Source organism: Indicator indicator, chromosome 8, assembly GCF_027791375.1.
Source record: "Indicator indicator isolate 239-I01 chromosome 8, UM_Iind_1.1, whole genome shotgun sequence".
NCBI classification, from domain to species: domain Eukaryota; kingdom Metazoa; phylum Chordata; class Aves; order Piciformes; family Indicatoridae; genus Indicator; species Indicator indicator.
Window position 1 is genome coordinate 36,906,110 of NC_072017.1, and position 21,829 is coordinate 36,927,938.

General features: G+C 40.4%; 1 protein-coding gene across 1 annotated transcript in view; it reads right to left on the minus strand.

Moving 5' to 3' along the window:
- COL25A1 (collagen type XXV alpha 1 chain) overlaps window positions 1-21,829 on the minus strand; it is a 323,498-nt gene that overhangs the window by 80,849 nt on the left and 220,820 nt on the right. The window contains exons 8-12 of the mRNA XM_054383078.1: window positions 18,930-18,956; window positions 18,738-18,764; window positions 6,219-6,290; window positions 5,227-5,334; window positions 1,458-1,493 (exon numbers count right to left, since the gene is read on the minus strand). Coding sequence (XP_054239053.1) covers window positions 1,458-1,493; window positions 5,227-5,334; window positions 6,219-6,290; window positions 18,738-18,764; window positions 18,930-18,956 — 270 coding nt within the window. The remainder of the gene's footprint in view (window positions 1-1,457; window positions 1,494-5,226; window positions 5,335-6,218; window positions 6,291-18,737; window positions 18,765-18,929; window positions 18,957-21,829) is intronic.

Below are 21,829 nucleotides of genomic sequence, written 5' to 3' on the forward strand. Positions count from 1 at the left end.
ATACTCAGAACAAGGAGGATGTTCTTCCAAAGGATGTTGGCGTTTCTGTGAAAGACAGTGGAAAAGTGTAACTTGCAGTTAAGTCTGCAAAATGCCACATCTTTAAAAAGAATTAATATTATTTTTTCATCTTAGGTTAAAATGAACAAAATGGACTCAGAGGGATCGGGCAGAACTGACTGGGAAGTGCTGCTGACTTCAATTCAGCCTTTCAGGCCAATTGGTCAAGGCCAAAGCCTCAGCTGAGGTGAATCTTCACAGCTCTTCTGGGAAACTAATAATTGTAATTTTGTTTTCAATGGCTAGAGTTCTGCAGCAGCCTTCTTTGTTTCAATCTGGTAGCACGTTCGTAGTAAATTTTATAAGGTGTTGCTCTTAAGCTGTTCAGCTGCAAAAGTTTACTAAGGACTAACAGATGAAATGGAAATTCTCTGCCTTTCCCAGCAGCTATATTTTTTTTTCTCCCAATAAAATGCATTGGCCTTGACTTGCAGGAAACCTCAAAAGACTCAAAAGCCTTAGGCATTTTGTAACTTCTGCACTTCAGCAATGGCTGCCACAGCAATGACTAAGTGAATAATAAGAAGCTCTGCCATTCTGTTAATCAGTTAAAGTGGGAGGGGGGCACTGCTTAATCAGAAGTTATATGAGGTTCTCCATCATAGTTAGTCTGACATGGCTTAGGTGGAGTTAGATAATGGTTGGACTTGATGTTTTTTTTTTTTTTCTATGATTCTGTACTTTGGGAGATCTTAAGGGAAAAAAAAATACACTGCATGATTCACAGTTCTGAGAATGCGACAAGCAGAAACTGATGTTGTACCATGAATCTGAACATGATTTACAACCACTGGAGCTTCAATTTGTTTTGAAATGAATATAGCTCCCAATGCAACAAAACCCATCTACTCCCATATCTGAATGCATTTTGTAAACTTTGCTCTCATACATGTAGGAGAAAAAAAGCCCAAAACCTCAGGAGAAGAGAATATTCGGAGTTTCAGTTTGCTGTGTTGTGTCTTCACAGTTCCATCAGGCAAAGGGCTAAAGCTATTGCCACAGAGATAGCTGGGATTTTGACTCTTAAAACAAATAGATGATTCTAGTGCTTCTCAAGGGTCCCAAGGTGGAAATGGCTCAATTTCAGAGACCGTGGTAAGTGGAGACCAGGAACTGGGAAAACCTGTCTTGGTTCTTTTATTTTATTTCTTTTTTTTTGCTTTGCTGTGCCCTTAACTGCTTTATTTCCAACTGCTTCTACAAGCTTAAAGGAGTTGGCCTGATCATATGTAAAGAGAGAATGTTGTCTTTCTCTTGTTTTCTTCAGAAATAGGACCTCAGATAGTCTGTGACAAAGGAATATTGGGAAATGCACACCTTATAAAGCCTTTGGGAATTTCGCATTGTGTATGTGTTTGTGACAATTGCTTCGCAAACTGGAACAGAAGAGGACTTACTATCAATCCTTGTTCTCCTGGTTTTCCTGGTTCACCCTTAAAATTAAAAGAAAAAAAAAAGAAAAAGGAGTAAATAATTTCATTAACATGCCTTGAATTCAGTTTTCTACCTAATAATAAAACACCTTTAGAATTCCATTCTTAAGCTAGTATGGCAGCTGACTGCACATTAAATATATCACTTCTTTGTTTTTTAAACTGGCAGGCCAAATATCAGACAATTTAAGAGGCAAAATACCATTTAAAAATTCATATGATTATATTCTTGAGGCAATAGTTAAGTGTCCCAAATATGGCCTTGGTTCCAAGCACAATATTCCATTCCTATCAGAGGTGCTGAGGGACATGTAGAAAGGTTATTTTCACATATGTGCTGAATTCCACTGCTTCCATATTCAAAAATTACTTCTCTGTGTCATCACCTTAGTCAGCAGAAGACACAATGATAATTTACTAGTGCAAATAATCATGTTTCATAAACTCGTGAGTCTCATTATTTTGGTACTGAAGCAATGCAATAATTACTCAGGTGGTAAACACCCAGATTGGCTTTTAATGGTAATCTGTCGTTTTTTTCAATGGATTCTCTTTTTGTGGGCACAGCTCTACCTGAAGTTAGAATCTGTATTCTTCCCTTTTTTTCACCTGTGAACGCATACAACTGCCTGGAGAGAGTAAAATGTATCAGTTGTACAATATGGGCTAAACCCACGAGTTTAAAACGCAGAGTTCCTATCTGGTTTATAGATCACTCCCTTGTAAACCCAACGGAGCATAGGGCAGTCCATGTGCTGTTTTATCAGCACAGTTGCAGGATCTCCTTTAGCATCTTTGTCATAAAAAAAAAATCCACAAAACACAACTGTACGAAAAAAAAAAAGAGACGAGAACTGTTCTGATGCCGTTGATCTTGGCAACCAAAAAGAATCAGAACTGCCTCATTCAGAAGTAAACACGCTGAGATACTCAGGAGAGAGAAACCGCACAGGCACCGGTTTCTGACAGCTAATTGCCCAACCTTATTGACCACTTCAGATCACTCTGAGGCCTTAGTAACATATATACAGCAATCACGCAGCCTGAAGTGAGCATCAGGATATTCCAATAAATGCTGGGAAATAATGGTGAAATAATTTCATGAGTTTGTATCATACTCTGTTGTCTTGCCAGAAAACAAAACAAAACAAAAAACCCCAAACCAAACAAACGAACCAAACCAAACCAAAACAACCCACCCCAACCCTCATTCTCCTTTTACATCCTTTTGGAGGTCTTCCAGTTTCAAATTCTTCGTGCTAGTGTCTGTGTGATGCTACGAAAGGACACCTGTTCTAGGTGTCACTCTGGAGGAAGGCAAGTATGTTCAGGTTCCAACAGGTTCTTCTATTGACATCCAAAGAAAAGCCTTAGCAGAAGGTTGCACAAGCCTTTCTCAAATGCCTACTCTTCCTTGGCACTCTCTCCACTGGCAATAGGCCCCAAAACATTTCCCTTACATTTCTACCTCCTGAGCTCCAAAGATTTCCTGCCCATGAGACCAGCACAACCTCATCTCTAGAAGTTTTATGTATCTGTAACAAGATTCACACTCCTGGAATTCAAAGTGGTGATGACACAGATGGACATGCATGGGCACAGATATTGGCACACAGGTGGCTCCTCAGCCCTGCCACACTGTGAAATGGAAGTAAATGTGGCTGCTGGAATTGCTCCCTCTGCCTTGCTACCTTGGCTGCTTGACTTTCTCATGATACACAGCAAGAGTATGGGCATGCTGCAACACACTCAGCACAAATAACACAGTGCAGATATTGCTTTGTTGTTCGGCTCTTTAGCTCAAAGATCCATGCAAGCCTTTTACAAACACAAAGCTGTCACTACCTCTTGGCTAAATTGTCCCATTACAGCTCTCCTGCTTGACTGTATATCACAGTCATGGATGAACAAGCCTTTGGAGGATCAGGAAGGTTAACCTGAGGGCACAGGACAGCAGCAAGGAGCAGGATAGTAACAACAGTCAGCAGTCTGGACGGTTTCTCTCTGAGTGCTTGTTTGTATCTGAAAGCAGTATTATGAGCTGATTTTCCATAATGCTATAGGGCTTAAGATAGCCACAGCTTAAAAAAACTATAAAAAGAAACTCTCTTTTGCCATCTAAAGTAAAAATCACTGCAGACCTATTATGAAATGGAATGACCTCATTGCATAAAATGCATTACTTTCCTGTTATGAGAAACACTAACGCTCCCTTTGCTAAAAGGCAAAAAACTCCAAGCAGCAAACAGTCACATTGTGATCAGCAAATCCAGCTGATCCTGCTAGCCTCTTGTACAGGAGTTACAAAAATGGTATCACTGCAGTCAGAAATGGGTTCTGGTTTTGGTCACTACATCAAAAAACAGAAGCAACTCTCCTGACAGCAGACAATTTTCCCATATTAAAGTAACACAAGGAAAATCAATACAAGGTCCAAAGCCTGATGTGCTGCAGGACTAGCAAGAAATGAGTAGTTGGTCAAAGAAAAGCATTGGAATGGAAGCAGCAGAATTTTAATGTAATTTCATAACCTTGAGCTAGAACTTCTATGGACAATAGTGGTAAAAAAAAAAAAAATCAATCCAAAGCAACAATAACAGCAGCTGCACCCTTAAATTACTACAGGTGCTAACTGGCAAGTATTGGTAGATTTTCACAGGAAATTTTAGCAGAGCCTTACAAATATCATTATGTTATATTATGTTTATACAGTTACTAGTGTTTCAGATGAGGCAACCTGTATAGGGTCAGAAAAGGAGTGTAGATACCTTCTCTGAAAAAGGCTCTGCAAAGAAAAGTTATGCCATCCTCTCCTGGCTCCACACAGTGAGACATGCTTTTTCATCAAAAAAATGTGTTTGCCTCCAGTGCTGCTCCTCACCTTGCTAGCTCCCTGTGTGTCCTCATCTATCATGGGTGTGTGAGTGTGTGTGCATCTCTACTTTTAGCATTTCAGTTGCCATGCCTCATTCCTGCCTGTGATCCTGATTCCACTGATATTATGGTGACATTCATGATGAAAATAGAGGTACTTCTTCGAAAAGAATGAACATTTAGGAGGTTGCAAAATATAAACCCATACTTACACTTTTCTAGAAAAAAAAAAAAGAAAAGAAAATGTAAATTCATATGTTTATGCTTGTGTTAAAAAAGTGCTTAATCATTAGGTCACAAAGTGCCAAAGGAGTGTGTCTGATCCTGTGATTAAAATTAACAGTAAGCTATGTACTGTTGGTTGTTCCAGTAAAAGATGGGGGGATGAGACAAAAAAAAAAAATGGTACTATTCCACTTTTGTAAAGCTGGCAGAATCTGACTCCAAACTTCATCCTATTTTGGGCAATATTTAGTAGTTTATTACTTGAATTCCACGACTTTTGAGGCCAAATTATTGGGAAACCCATCCATGCTACCATGGCTCAAATTCACCTGAATAGATACATTTACTACTTGTGGAGAGAGGCAGACCCTCCTCATGCAGCTATTAAACATCAATGAACAACTGAGAAACCTTAGAATGTGTGAGGAAACCGTCAGGAGCAGGAGGCAAGGAACCTAGGTGTTACTCTTGGCCCTGTTATGAACTTGCTCTGTGGAAGGAGTACCTCAGGTACAGTGTGGTTCAGATTCCACATGTCTAACTTGCCAACCTTACCTCAGAAAATGTCTCTGACACTGAGCTGGCATATACTTGAGTGGAGTTTGAAGGCTGTGATAGCAACAGACTAACTCACCGGTATGCCAGGCATCCCACGAGGACCGTCTTTGCCCGTGTCTCCTGGGGGACCTCTGGGTCCTGGTGGCCCTGGAGGCCCAGGGGGTCCAGCTTGTCCTTGGTCCCCCTAAACCAACAAAAATCTGATCAGGAGTTTGCTTTAGAGGCATCAACTACACAAAAAGACATTGATTTATCCAGAAAGAGTGTAAAACAGACTGGAAGGTGCTGCCATGGGCTGGACAGAATCTTCTTCACTGCTTATGACAGAAATTGCACTTTGCCTTGAAGACAAGGGCACTGTATCTGTCCAGTGCAATCAGCCACAGGGCAGAGGGTTCACATTCTAAACAGCTTGTCCTACAACAGGAAATATTCCCAAATTCAGGGAAGACTTGCAATATTTTACTCATCTAGTTCTCCAGAGCAAGTAGCTGGTTTTGATGAGCTGGCGTAAGCACAGCAAAGCTGAGGTAAAAGAGCAAACTCACACGTGAGAATGTATGGTTTGCACAGCAGCTTTCCAAATCCATCAATGACGCATGGATAGATTTCAAAAAGGAGCATGGGAAAAACCCTTGGTTTTCCACAAAACTCTACATAATTTTTCATCTGTTTTGGGGAGCTTTGACAATTATCTAATTCTCTTAATGACTTTTACCTATTAATTTGTAAAAGCCAATTTACAAGAGAGCTGCCAAAAACATATTATCTTCCCTTTTAAAAAGACACCAAAAAAGGATGCTCAATTTAATCTCCAGCACACTGCTGCACACAGCTGGGAAAAAAAAAAAAAAAAAAAACCAAACCAAAAACCTGTCTGCATTTTAAATGTGGATCATTTATCCAACATACCCATAGCCTTTTAATTGTTAACATCATTAACAGTTGCTTCATTCCAAAACATTTTCAAATGAATAGCCTGCTACAAGAAGGCATCTGACAAAAAGGTACAGCAAAGAGTAAACTGAATGTAAAGAGGAACCAGACTCCAGTGAGATGAAGCACTACCTTAATGAGGCGGCGTTTAATGAGCTGCTGATCAGCAGAGAGAAACCCATGATTGATTTTAGGAAACACCATCTGATCAGGCAGGTGAGGTCAAAGGTTGTAGATCAGAGATGAGAGAATTGAAGAATAGACATCAGAAGGCCCGAGAAAGAAATAAAGACATATTCATTAGAATTGTAATAGTTCAAAATAATATAAACCGGTGCTTCTGCCTGACAGAAACTGTGCATTTTCTGTGGGAGAAATTTACCTCTGATGTACAGGACACACCATCTAATGAACCAATCATATATAATGAGTTAACTGCAGAACTTTTTTTTTCCCTCCTGGGATTTCCCATGACTGTTCTTCACATGAATTATTTTTTTTTTTATTACCTAGGCTCTAAAAAAAGAAAAAGAAATCAGTGTGTTTTTACATGGTGTTCTTTCAGCAGAGCTTCCAGAGACGAAGCACCAGTTCAGTTTTCAGTCAGATTTTCTAACCAGCATATTGTGCCATGAAGAATGGTGTGGTTTTAATAAGGACCGGAGTTCCAGCTTGATCGGATTGCTTCAATCCTTCCTACTTAATTTGAAAATACTCTTTGAAAAAAAAAAAAAATCTGTGTGTACAGATTAAACCTCTGATATCTAACACAAATAGATGACTCTACATGCAATCAGTAGAGTTCTCTGATGTTTTCCACTTGCCTGTACCCCTCAAGGAAGCAGAATTAGAGCAAAATCTCATCTGAAAATGAAATACTGGCCAAGATCAGGGGATGTGGCTGTTTCCAGGGCTAATGCTGCATGAGCAGTTTTAGATTTGATCCTACGCTGTGCATGAGGAGTACTTAGAGCAATGGAAAGGCAGTGAGAGTTGACTCAGCTCCACCATAAGGAATCATTGGAATTCATTGGTATTCCATGGTCAAAACAATTTTTCATGTGCACTTCTATGCTGATACAGAGAGACCTGACTGAACAGGTACATGTCAGCCACAAACCTTGACGGTGAGGATCTGATTACTGTGCAGAGCAGCGACTGAGGGGAAGCCTGGCAGACCCTAGGGACACAGCATAACATGGTACCAAAACAACACAACACAAACATCACAGAGACACTTTACTAACAGACAAACAGAACAAACACTATGTTTAGTGTACCCCACATTGCCTACAGACAGGAAACAGCCTCTCTGTCATATGGGAAACAGAGATAGGTTTGTGTTATGCGAAAGATGCAGGTTGCTACTTTACAACAAGGATATCAAGAGATTTTAGAAGGAGCAGTCCCATGAAGGTGACTTTCCTTAAAATTAGAATACATTGTTATGATCATTTGACTTGTAAATAAGCCAACAGATGACTGAGCCATTTTCAAGTAAAATGTATTACAGCACTTCCAGAGAACTATGTAGAAAGCTGCCGCTCTGAATTGCTGCAGAACTCACCTGCAGTGGTGGTGGATTTTGAAGCCCTTTGTACAATTAACATCCTGCTCCTCATGTTCTGTTTAACATATGACATTCAGCACATACACTGGTAGTACATACACAACTATAAACACTGAACAACAGTCTACTGCCAGATCTTGGGTAGTCCAGAATGGCCTAGTTCAACATTTTCAAGACATACATAGCAGCATTTTCAAATCCAGGGCCAAAAATTTCCCTGTGTGTGGTTTCTCACATTCTGCTCTAGTAACACGGGTAGAACTTGAACTGTATTGGTACAAAAAAAGAAGTGTGGCAATTGTAGCCACACAATTGTATTGTGACAATACAAGGGGTGAATTTTGCCCTCAGTTCAACACCTTTCTTATGATGCCTTGTAGACTGTGTATTAGATCATCTAATAAAGCTGCAACCTTACATGGCTGAGCAGTGAGCTCCTAAAGAAAGAAATCCCCAAGTCCTCTCTTTGCCTTTAGAGTAGCACACTGTGCAGCAGAGGCTTGTTCAATGACTGAGAGACATCAGGCTAAGGATGATAGACTAAAATCAAGTATGTGATCTCTAAGCTCCCTATATGCATGCTGACCCATGTGCCACCTCTGAGGTGGACCTGGTGGTGCAGCCCCTCTGCAATGGAGCATGTGGGTTCAGGATTGAAGATTGGCACCTCTGAAAGGGAAGGCTGTGTCTGGCTCTGGCTTTCAAGAAGTCCTGCATAAAGACCTTGCTGGGGCAACCCACATTACCACAGCGCATGAGCCGCTTACATGCCAGCTGGCCTGGTGGAAAGCACCACCAGGCAACAGCAGCCTGCCAGGTCTCTCAGCTGCAGCAGATGCTTTTAACAGTGCAAATGTTTGCTCTGTTCATCTCCATATGCAATCACATCAGAGACTCTGCTTCACAAAGACTGCACTGGCAGAGTAACTTACTGATGCATGCATGTCCCTCACTAGCACCTTTGAGTTGCATTCATCACCTTTATTCCTGGTCTAAATGCATGAGATGAGGAAGCTGAGGCCCTGTAAGTGGATTCCATAAAGCCAGAGACGGTTTTACCAGCCTTCCCACTTCATTCTGATGAACCATAGTGTGGCTAACTGTGTTGCTCTTTGACCTGAAGTCTCCTCTTTAGAAACAAATATAAAGAAAACAAAACCAAAAAAGGCGAAAACTTAAAACATTTAAAGAAACTCACTCCTGAGACACTGCTAAGACTGGAATGATACATCATTTCGAAGACAGATGTATCAAATTTGCATTTATCTTATTATGGAATATAATTTAAAGAAGTTATTAGATGGTAACTCGCCAGAATCTTTACATCTGTGACTCATTAGCCCTGCTGTGCACATGGCCCATTCCTCTTCTAGATAAAACTACAATACCCACGTAATGGAAATGAGCAGCAACAAGAAACATACAAAAGAACTAAAAATCTGGGTAGCAAGCCATAAACTTTAAATCTCATTTATTAAACAAAAAGATAAACATAAAATCTTTTAACAACTTCATTTTCACTCATCAGCCTTTGGGATTATAGTGCAGCAATTTTTCAGTTACCACTAAAAGTAGCATATTTGCAACTTGACATTTTAAAAGGTGAAAACTCAAAACTCATCTTAGGCTTGATTCATTTCACCTTGGACATGAAGAAGAGCTGAGAATTAATGAAGGATTTGAAAATATACTGGTTTGCCCTGAATTTTTTTTTCTTTTATTTTTCTTGAAATAAATGAAGGAATTTTGAGGTTTGTGTAGCTCCACACACTCTCAATGCTTCCCAACAGGACACAGACAAGTGCAAGGGCAGCTATCTGTATTGCCATTTGTGCCCATGTAAACAACAAATAACAAAAGGGGACAACCCCATCCTTTCATCATTAGCTTAGTAACTTCTTTCAGCTCATTCCCAAGTAGGTCATAGCTTTCTTTCCCTTTCCCAAAGCAGGCATGACCTCAGAACTAATGGTCAGAGACATGTAAAACCCACTGGGACCTGGATCACCTCTCCATATTTAACAGTCACACTTGGAGAGAGCCAGAAGCATGGGAGAATGAAACGGAACCCAGCAAAGAAATTATCATGGGTGCATAGTTTTTGAATGTGTGGGAGGCTTTAGAAGGCATCACATCTTTTGGCATCCATGAAAGATAATGTTGGCACACAATGAGCTTCTAAAAAGGCATAAAAAGAGCTATCCTTCCCAGAAAACGAGTTCTATTCCTTTCGTGTCACTCTGCTATAAATATAGCCACAAATATCCCCTAGATCTGTTTTATTTTTTCTCTATCTAAAGTTGGTCTCAGCAATGGGTTTGAAGTTACTCAATTTTCTCTTTATTTGGTTTGATTCTTGAACTGCACATAGGAAGGGCTCTTGTCCTACACCCTGGGAGGCCCTCACAGAATACAAAACACTACAGTGATCAACAGTGGCCATTGGCCCACTAAATTCCTCTGCTGACAGCAACTCAAGCTCACCCTGAAATGCTAGCTGGTTACGATTTCTAAATTAACACGTTTGTTGCATGCCTCACTGTAATTTTTGCCCAAATGCCAAGCAAAACACGATGCTGTGTGAAGGTTAACAGGCACGTGACCCCATAACCCAGTGTCCTGTCTGCCTACCTGGAAGCACAGATAAATCCTACTCACTGCCATTCACTGGCTACGGAGAAAACCAAACCATGCCAGGTCATTGTCTCTGTCTGATTTTTTACTTGGATGAAATCGTTCTCCTGTTCAATCCATCACAGCTTTCAAAGACATAATTCCACTAGCAGTCCTAGGTTTTTTACAGTGCATTTATCTCTGTGCACTGATCTACAGGAGGTCAGTATTGTAAGGTCATCATAACCTTGTTGTATGGGAAGCATAATAACGTTAGGCAACAACATTTCTGGTTTTACACTATGCTGTGTACACTCCATTTGGACTATTGCATTTGCTTAGTATAGTAAATATCACAGTCCTCCTTAGGATTTTCCTTCTGACCTGCCAATAAACCCAGGCTGCACAAGCTTACATGTTCCTATGAAGACATGGTAAATGAGACAGGAATTACCACCTGCTGTTCACTTGCACTTCCTAGGGTTACAGCCAGCTGCTGCTATTTCACATCAAATCGCACAGGCTTCAGGCCAGAGTGATCCTGACACTCTTTATGGCTGCTTTACCTCCCCCCAACACCACCTCCAGTTCTAATTAATCCCTCAGACCGAGTGCCAGTCCTGCAGCTAATTATTGTACCTGCCCTGGGGAATCCAGTGTTCGGTATCACCCTGTACGGTGCCATGGACTCTCAGCAGGAGCTCTTTTATGTAATGCCTTTTATCATAACTGCTGCTTTCTCCATCAGCAAATCTGCTAACTACAACAGCGCACCACAATAAGACAAGGATCCAAGAATTTCTTTTCACTTAGGCGATCATTCAGCAAAGAGTTTTAATTTGAATACATTATGTAACGATCCAGAATTTGAAAATAATTAAAATGTAATGTTTCTGAACTAGCACCAACAGGCCACAATAAAAGTGGTGTTTTTCTATAATGGCCTCTGGATTTCTTCACAGTGCACAGTACCTTACACTGCACTCAGAGTGAACAAAGCTGTAAAATGTCAGCACACTTCTGTTTTGGTCCTAGCATTAGATGAATTTCAGTGAGGCAATTACCTTTTGCACACAACTCAGTTGTGAGTTCTAATGAGTTATCACCATCTGACCTACACAAAGTATCCTTCCTGAAGGTAAACCTACTGGTCTGACTGAAAGTGGTGGGAGGCATTCAGTTGCCCTCAAGATGGATTGGGTCCTCCCCAAAACCAAGTTGATTCCGACAGCAAAAATTTTCTGTCCTGGTTTGTTTCTCTTCAAGTTTTATACCCTCTGCAGTTATGTGATGCAGGGAAGTGGTTCGAGCCACTTCTGTTACGTTTACTAAGACTGGTTGAAATATTTTTTGAGAGTTGATTCTGCCATGTTGGTCTAACTGAAGTGGTCAGTATTGTAGCACTTTGGCATGACAGCTGCAGTTTGAGATGAAACAACTACATGATGTTTCCTCAGTCACAGGACAGAGCTGTGGGAAAAGGAACAGGATGTACAGAGACTTCCTTCCTCACCATTCCTCTGGCATTACTAAAAAGGGGCAAGATGCAAACCAACTGGTGGTGAGTGAAGACATGCACTGTCTAGCTCTTAAGACAGGAATGACAACATCCTCATCTTGGGTGCAGGTATGCAGCACTCTCTCTAGAGTGTCACAGCTGTTCTGCATTCCCCAGGGGAACCTCAAGAGCCAAACATCAAAGGCATAGCTCAGCCCTGGAGAGTCATCCACAGCCAAAAGGACGTTACTGTGAACTCTGAAAGGAGACATCTCAAGTCCAAGTGTCCCAATGCTTCAGATTAAGTTGGCAGCCGTACAATCTGAGTTCTTTCCTGACCTCTTCTAGTTACAGAGCTCCAAGTTATCTTGCTCTAATTTGTTACCCTAGTTTCAGCTTCATGGAAAACAGGGGAGCCTCAGCAACCTAATATTAGTGAAGTAGAACAGATAATTAGTCCCAGGAATGGAGTAGGTAAATACCTCTGCTGCCTTCCGGCAGATAAGGAAACAGTCTCAGAAGTTAAATGAACTGCTCACAGACAAATTGGCATTAAACCAGGTGTCCAGCAGTTTTCTCAATGCTGCTTCTGTCGTGAAAGTTGTTTTAAGAGAGTCACGAACGGATCTTTAGCCCTCTCATTGGGGCACACTAAGAGCATAGCTTGAAACAGTGGTTAGGTACAGTTTATAACTTGAACTATAATTTGCTTTTCACAGTACAATCAATAACAAAAGCATGTGGGCAGTCATACTGATAAAGTATGGGTCTACAGCAGCACTGTGCTTGCACTATTATGTTTATAGTACCACATAGTACAGCTGAAAATATGCTTTTATACACACATGATAATATCACTTAAGGGAATTTCATCACTATATCACCACCTCTGCCACAGCTTTTGACAGAATATTCATATAAATGAAATCAGACAGTAGTTAATCAGGAAAAAAAAGTAAAGCTGGGGATGCTAATTTATGCTAATGAAGCTACACAGCCCTTCTATTAAGGCAGATAAAATTAATGAAGAGTATTTATAAAAGAAATTACAAGAAACTTTACTATAATATAGTCAAATGTCATCAAGGCCAGTCCTGGGAGAAATTCAGAGAATATGTTTAAATTATGTAAAACTCTATTTCATGAACATAGTCTAACTGTCAATATTTTGTCAAAGTAAAGATGTATTAGTGAAGACCAAAAATAGCAGCATGCACTGCGTGGAAACAAAGTTTCCTATTACATCACTGATTTACCTACATTTTCTGCGGTAGGCAATGCTTCCAAAAAATGCAGTCCTGCTTTTGGTGAAGGCAAGAAATCAGGTTAATTTATATGCTGCTGTTTATTTTGTGAAGCAGACTTGTTTCTAAAAAAAACTGATAAAAATAAACGTGTCAACCTTTGAATGAAACTGAAAAGTTGATGGTCATGGTTTAATCGTCACTTAGTAATCATTTTTTTCTGATTTGTGGATTTACAAATGAGGTACTGACTCTAATGACATGAAGAATGACATCAAACTGCTGAGGTGGGTCCAGAGGAGGGCCATGAAGACAATCAGAGGACTGGAGCACCTTCCCTGTGGGGACAGGCTTGCAAGAGCTGGGGTTGTTTATCCTGGAGAAGAGAAGGCTCCAGAAAGACCTTACAGTGACCTCCCAGTATCTGAAGGTTTTTAAGGCCAGGGTGGGTAGAACTCTGAGCAACCTGATCTAGCGTGAGATGTCCCTGCCCATGGCAAGGGTGTTGGAACTGGATGATCTTCGAGGTCCCTTCCAACCCTGACAATTCTGTGATTCTGTGAAGGGGGCCTTACAGGAAAGCTGGAAAGGGACTTTTCACAAAGGTTGGCAGTGATTGGATGAAAGGGAATGGACTGAAGCTTGAGGAGGGAAGATTTAGACTGGATATTAGGCAGAAATTCTTTACAATGAGGGTGGTGAGACACTGGAACAGATTGCCCAGGGAGGTCATGGATGCCCCCTCCCTGAGGTGTTCAAGGCCAGGCTGGATGAGGCTTTGAGCAACCTGGTCTAGTGGAAAATGTCCCTGCCCACAGTAGGGGCATTTGAACTAGATGATCTTTAAAGTTCTTTCCAACCTAAACCATTCCATGAATCTATGAATCTAACTGCTCCATTTACTGTCAGTGGGAGCAGGAAAAGGCTCAAAATATTTATTATACATTCCTCAAAAACACATTAACTAATAATAATGCACATATATTAAACTCAGGCTTTAAAATCTTTTCTTAAAAAAATAAAACCAGGTGAAAACATTGGATATCTTTAATTTCCCTTTAATAGGGCACAGTTTATAGCAGTTGTGTTTATAATGTAACGGGTGAATCAGTACTTCAGTTTAAAAGGATAGCTTCTATCTATATCTATTTAGCTATATCTATTTAGCTATTTGAGTAAACAGACTGCTTCCAGGACTATTTCTGTCAATATTGGATAGTTTTAAAAAAGTTTGCCAGCATGGACAAGTAGAACCTGCAAAATTTTTATTGTAAAACAGGAATTTCTCTCTAGTAGGCAGCAAATAAGTAGCAAATGGATTAAAAACAAAGAGGGAAGGGGAAAGGGTTAAATAGGAAAGAACCTTATGTCACTATCTGAGACTATTGTTTTAACAGCAGACAAGGAATCTTTTTAGTCTTCAAGCCAATAAAGGTTAATGCAATAAAAAGAAACTTCTAAGTATCTTTGTTTTCTAGACCTTAATCTCTTCTGCTGAAGACATTTTAGAGATGTTATCAAGTTCTGTGCAGAGCCAGCAGCTAGGAACATTTACTTTAACATACCGAAAAGAGAAAATAATTTTATGGAATTAAGTATGGCTTCTGGGTGGTTTCTCATTGTACCTAGACCAAAACCAACTTAAAAGCTGCTGGCTGATGATTTCTAGACCTGATAAGCAAAGAATCTCTCATGTATCTGAACTAAAGGACAGAAGATATTTATTATGTCGTTTACAGAGGGATGAGAAGTGACTCACCGAGACACTCAGTACTAGCTGTTCCATTCCCAAACATTCACCTCTGAAGATCTATTTCCATTAATCAGGATACAACCTCTACTTGACCAACATATCCTTTGCATTCCTACCATAATGAAATCTTCAAAGGCTTTTTTTTTTTTTTTTTTTTTTTTTAAATGGGGTAATGCTGAATGTCTGGAACTGAGCTGAGCAACCAGAACCAAGCAGTGGACAGTGGACTGACATCAGCATTTATTCTAATAGTCCACAGGCTAAACTCCATCATTTTTAATTTTGTCATAGCTCAGTACAGCAATGCAAATCTCCATGGCTATGTCATGAAGCTATGCCCTCTGCAAAAAGCATCCAAAGATTTAACCTCACCATTTCTTACACTAGTATTGAGGAAAGCTAGTTCTGTGTTCGACCTAGATGTCTGGTCTCCCAGAACTTTAAAATAATGAGTAGACATCTGATATAAATATATATAAAGACATCAAAAAGGTATTTATTTCAAGTTTTGAATACATCCACCACTACCTTGTCTCTGGGCACATGTGACCATAAGCTGTTCAGACACACTCAGGGCATGAATTTCAATGTCACTCACAGTACTGGAATGTTTTTCTGGCTCATATTTTCTACAGCCAGTATGGGCACAAGTAGACAAAGCCACATGGCACTGAACCCTTGTGCTATCTCTGTATGAGTTAGGAGACTGATGAACAGATTATTCCTGGATACTTAAGAAAACTCCTCAATTTCTTTAGAAAAAGAGACAAAAAAACAAAACCACCTCAAACTTGTCAAAGTCATTATTCCAAAAATCACAGAATGTTAGGGGGTTGCAGGAATGCACCTAGGCAGGTTTTGAAAGTCTCCAGAGAAGGAGACTCCACAACCTTTCTGGGTAGCCTGTTCCAGTGGTCCATCAGCCTCACAGTAAAGAAGTTTCTCCTCATGTTGAGGTGGAACTGCCTGTGTTCCAGCTTTTATACCTGTTGTTCCTTGTCCTACCACCAGGCACCATCAAAAAGAGACTGGCCCCTTCATCTTGACAACTACTCCTCAGATATTTATAGATCCCCTCTCAGCCTTCTCTTCTTATGACTAAACAGCCACATATCTCTCAGACTTTCTTCATAAAAGAAATGTTCAAGTCCCCCAATCATCCTCACACCTCTCCAATACCGCCCTGTCTCTCTGGAATTGCAGAACCCAAAACTAGACATAGTATTCCAGGTGTGGTCTCATCAGAGCAGAGTACAGGGGGAAGGAGAAGCTTCCCTAGACACTTTTCTTGATGCACTCCAGGATATCATTGGCCCTCTTGGCCAAAGAAATAGTCAGAAAAATGGTCACAGGCTTTGTACTACTTATTATTTGTGCAATACACAAGGCAAAATAGGAGAAGCTGCTGCAGAACGTGTTTGAACACATTTCAAAAAGACAAAGCAAAACCCAAGAAGATTTGACACATTACCCAAGTTACATACTTAAAAAGGAGATGCATTACTGGAACATACATCTACTAAACAATCAGTGAAGGTTCAGCTAGCTCACAAGGAGCACCTATTCACCACCTCTTCCTGTCTACTGCTGACCTTACTCAATTCCTTGTCTAGATTAAAATATTGAATTCAGTCTCAACTGCTGGCTGCTGCTGCAGATAAAACTTGTCATGTCCTTAAAAGTGACTTCCTTAGGTTGGATATTTTGTGGTTTTTTTGCTGCACTTGCTTTACCAAAACTGCAAAGCAGCCATAACCATGATTTGTGTTGTTCAATGAGGACTCAGCTGCCCTCCAACATAACGGATATGTCTTGGCAAAGTGGGACAGAACAGCCTGGAGAAGTGAAGGCTCTGGGGAGACCCTACAGCAGCCTTCCAGTACCTGAAGGGGGTCTACAGGAAAGCTGGAGAAGGGCTATAAGAGCATATGATGATAGGACAAGGGGTTTTAAACTAGAGCAGGGTAGATTTAGATTGGACATTAGGAAGAAGTTCTTTACTATGAGGGTGGTGAGACACTGGAATGCGTTGCCCAGAGAAGCTGTGGATGTCTCACTCCTGGAAGTGTCTAAGACCAGATTGGATGAGGCTCTAAGCAAAGTGGTGTAGTGGGACGTGTGCCTGTTTTTGGCAGGGGAGTCAGAACTAGATGCTCTTTAAGGTCTCTTCCCATTCAAGCCATTTTATGATATGCTTCTCTGCATAGCAGTTATTCCACTGCAATCCTTGCAAGTGGTCCATCTACACTGAACAAACTTGCATGTTCTTACTAGGTATTGGCAACACTTCCAGCCTAGGGGCTAAAATCCACACCACTTTTCTAGTTCTTACATCTCTCCAATATCTTTCTGAGATTTCTATACCAGTGGAGGCTCTGACACCTTTGCTTGCACTCCAAAACTGCCCTCTGCTCCTCCCATGAGAAAAAACAGCACCATCATTCCCTTAAGCTGACAACACCTCTTTTGTTTTCCTGTGTTCAGACCCATGAGTCCTTTCCTGGAAATTTCTCCAATGCTCTTAATTCTTTTATGCTCAGCTATGTAATACTCTTTACAACATTGCTCTTCCATACTTGTGTCCCTCTGTGATACCTCCATCAGGTTTGCTCTTCTGCTCTGAATGAAACACCAGTTCTTTGGAACGTAAGGCCACTTAGTCCAAGCAATTACAGACCTCTGTCTTATGCTTTCTGAATGGAGCATCCTCTTCGAAGCCACAGGCACTACTTCACCCTCCTCCTCTGTCCTCTTTCCCCTCATGAGGTTCTGTAGCACAGAACCAGCCAAAATATACAACCCAGCACAGCTTCCGAGGGATTCTGATTTTACTTAGAAGTTAAAAGGAAAGTTTTACATTCTTCAGGACCCCCAGTCTGTGTATTATCCTATTTCCTCACATTGTAACTCTCCATTTCCTTTTTATGTCTTTAGTTTCTCAATTCTTGTTCTTGAGTTTCAACTGAATAATATTTAGAATTGTTCACGGCTAGACTTCTGTGTCTGTACTGTGCAGTCTTATCACCAAGCACAACAGAACACCCTGCACATAATTAACACTGGTAGCACCAGCACCAAATTCGGCTATAAAAGCACGTTGTGACATCAGATGATCTTACTGACTGCAGAAAGTAAAATGAAAAAAAATAATATAAAACAAAATTCCAAATTCAAAATATTTAACATCACTGACAGGAAAAAATATCCATGTAACATTTTGTTATGGAAACATTTATAAATATGGAACTTAGGAGAGTCACTATATCATCAGAACAATGTAACCAAACATGTCCTAATGAAGCACAGATGTAAAGAAGAAAGAACTGGCACAGCCAGTCTATCTGAACTTTCACCCCTGTATTCCTCTGCTTCTCTGTTAAAATAAACATGAGATTTAAACATTAAAAGAACCTTTACATTTCCACAACTAAACCCTGTCCTGTCTAACTGTCTGGATGAATTTACGAGGTGATAATATTGTTATTGTTAAAAATATTAAATACATAGGTGTGAAGAAAAAGAGCTAACACGTGCATACCTGATTTTTGTTTATAATTCACTAAAGACTAGATAGGTTTTACATGAAATCTAGAGGTACATCTATCAGAAATCCACTGACCCTCTGCATTGTGGGAGCCCATGCAAGGCATGAAATTATTGCTGGGGAAATGGAAAGGTTTAGTTAGGAAGCCAGCATTTATACAGCAGAGCGAAAACCACTGTGAAACCTGCTTCCATCCAGCGTGGAAATGGCATATTGCAATGCATTACCTAATACTGTTACTCAAGTCTTCCCAGGCCCTATCTGGTCGTGTTCAGTATTACTGTCCTGCAGACATTTACTTCAACATGCAGGGTAAATGCAGCTAATAAGCATAATTAGCTCAGACATTGTATTTAATTTAGTTTTGCACTAGAGACTAATTGCCTACTCAGCGAAGGGGAGGTGTAACATTTTTTTTAAGATGCTTACCCGAGGGCCCTGATCACCTTGATCTCCCTGCAAAGTGGAAAGATGAGATGATAGGTTTAACACAGCATCTGTGTGCTACCCAGCTCTCTTACATCATCTAACATTACACTGTGTCAATACAAACAGTCTCTTCAGTTCATGCTGGGAGTGCTTTCCATTCACCTTGCAAGTGTCACCTGTATATCAACTCACCTTCTCGCCTTTTGGACCGGGAGGGCCCTGAAAGAAACAGAAGCAAAGATGAGTTACTGACACTGATGAAGTCCTGGGACACAGCAAGAAACAAGTCTGCACCAACCTGTAATTTTTTTTGTAACAACATTATTACCTCCTAATTTTTCACTCTAATGTTCCAGAGATGGCTCCTTCACTGCATTAATAACAGTCACTGTGCAGTTTTTGCTGAACAATTTGCTCACCCCATGTGTTGAATCATACTACACAGACAAACAAAAGTATGCCTGAAATGGTAAAATGTCTATTGATTTCAGTTAGGGACAATAGATTATCTCCTATGAGATAATAAATGTTTTCTAAGACTGTAAAACTTCTTAGCAAGCGCAGCCAATAAATTCAGATATATAAATCTGCCTTTTGTATTTTGGCACCTTCCTTGTCTTAGATTGCCAAAAAAAAAAAAAAAAAGGATTAGGGAATCTAAAAGTAGTGTTTTCATTCCTGTCTTTGGCAAAATGAGCTCTCTGCATAAGAGGATTTTGTAGGAGTGTATCTATTGTTACTTACCGTCAGACAAGCAGTAAGGTGACAGAACCACAAAACAGTGAGGCCCTTTCCTGTTCCACTTTTATGGAGCACCTTCCAGAAAGCTACCATCAGGTTTGGAAAACACTAGCTTTCAGGTTAGTGTCTTGTGCACAAAAATGCTAGCAGCCTGCAGAGAACTGGCTGCTTACACAGTGCAGGCTCTACCTCCAGCTTTCTGAAGGAGACACAGGTGTTTCATTACAAAGGAGGACCCGAGGTATACATATCAAAGCAGCTGGAAACAGAGAAGCTGCCATCCAAGCTAGCAGGGTCCACCCTTGCAACAGAAAGAGTTTGTCTCTGTGTGTGTGTGTACACATGCAGCACAAGAAAAGGTTGCCACCAGCAGCATAATTAGAAACGAGTAAGCGCAACCTAGGTGAGCTGAGCATGTTTGAACCTTTTAAGTAAAAATTTACATTGGGAAAAATTCATGTGGTTCACATAAATGCAAATGGAAGGAAGAACAGTCTGCTGTGGATTAAAGACATGATGAATCACATGCAAGTCTTCGAAAATCCCTATTGTAGCCAATTTTCTGCTTATTTTTTAAGAGGTTTTGATGCATGCCAGAGAAGAGCATCTGCTGCTAAATCTTTCAAGGAATTAAAGCATATGCCTCTCCTTCCATAGCCTACCATCTCTTCTGTTTGCTGCAGTGGACATACAAACAAGTCTTCTACCTGACTTCCCCATATCTCCTTCAGGAAGGACAGTGCTCACTGCTAGCTAAGTGGAAACCATCTGGTCCATTAACTATGACCCCTGTCCACTCTGTGTTGCCCTGCAAGAACTTGCCCTCTTTAAAAACAAATTAAACAAAATAATTTGATGAATGGATACAACCTTTTTGCACCTTTAAGGTCTCTCCAAATGCATGTTTTTATGTTTTAACCTTTACTAATACTTTCTAATGCACATCCTCATATATATACAGACTGGAAACTGCCTGCAGTGTTATCTGCAGTTAGCTACAGCCTCTACATAGACTTGGACATGACATTACAGAAGAGCACATTTTCAGCAGGCTCACTTTAAAATATACACAAACACATCACCGAACTTGCAAATTTGCAAACTCATCCCATCAGTAACAGCAACTACAGAATGAGAAGACATAAAATCAGTTCTCCTTTTTCTGTGCAGGGTTTTTCTCAAAATTACCTGTTCAAATCATGTTCAGCAATCCAGGGTTTCCCCACTGCTCTCTGCTGGGGACAGTCAGCAGTTGTGACTGCATGGGGTTTGCTCTGAGTGCCACAAACCATCATTCCTATCAAGTCATCCTTCCACCACACACATTTTTCACACAAAGTCATCATTACCTGATGACTTTACTGCACCAGAAGTTAAAAACAGCTTTTCAAAATGCCACAAGAGCATTTCTGATGTGAAAAACTTCACAAGTCTCTGCACTTGTATTTGCAATGCTTTTGCTCTTCATGAGAGTCTACAAAAACAAACAAACAACTGCAAACAAAAATAGCTCTTTTGGATGCTAGTGAAGAGAACCAGTGGGGTGTCATCAAAAGAAAATTAATGCAATTCTTTCACGGCTTGTTCACCCATCTCTGGCTCTTCTCCCATTGTCTCAATTGTTCTCTATTGTTTTTCCAACTTTAAAAAGAAAATTCCTCTCCTCAGCCTTTGACATCTTCTTTCCATTTGTGCTGAGAAATTCTCCCAAGGTTTTTGCTGCAGAATTTATTAGTGTGTGTACATGGAGTGTTCAGGCAGGGAGGAAGAAAAATCCGAGGGAAAGTCGGGTTTGCGGGGGTAGGGTGTGATTAGGAGACAGATTTGCTTAAAGGAGGGCAAGTTTTCTTCTGTTTAAGGGTATAGACACAAAGAACAGAGTGAGTAAAATAACTCAAGCTTTGTAGGCCACAGCATACACATCCTGCTTTTTTCCCAGGGAGACTTCTGTGCTTTCGTTTATGAGATGGCAGAGATCAAGCCGCTAGCTGCTGCACAAATGTGAAAGCATTTTGTGTAAGTTATATGAAACGTCTGAGGTCAGAGCATTTCTGAAATAACTTTGCAGTGTTTTCACTGGAAACAGAGGCTCTTTTCTCAAAGTGTAATTATCTACTCCAGACTACTATACATTTCCAAGGAGAGTTTATAGCCTGTTTCACATAAGCAAGGCCTTGTAAATCACAAACACATGCAAAATCTGCATTCATAATTAGGCGACAAATACTACCGTTTTCCAAACAACGTCTTCTAAAGCAGACTGAAAGGCCTTCAGGCACCTGCCAGCCAAGAACAATGCTGAAATCAGGGTCAAATCCATCTAACAGCCATGTTCAGCATTACTAGCAGTT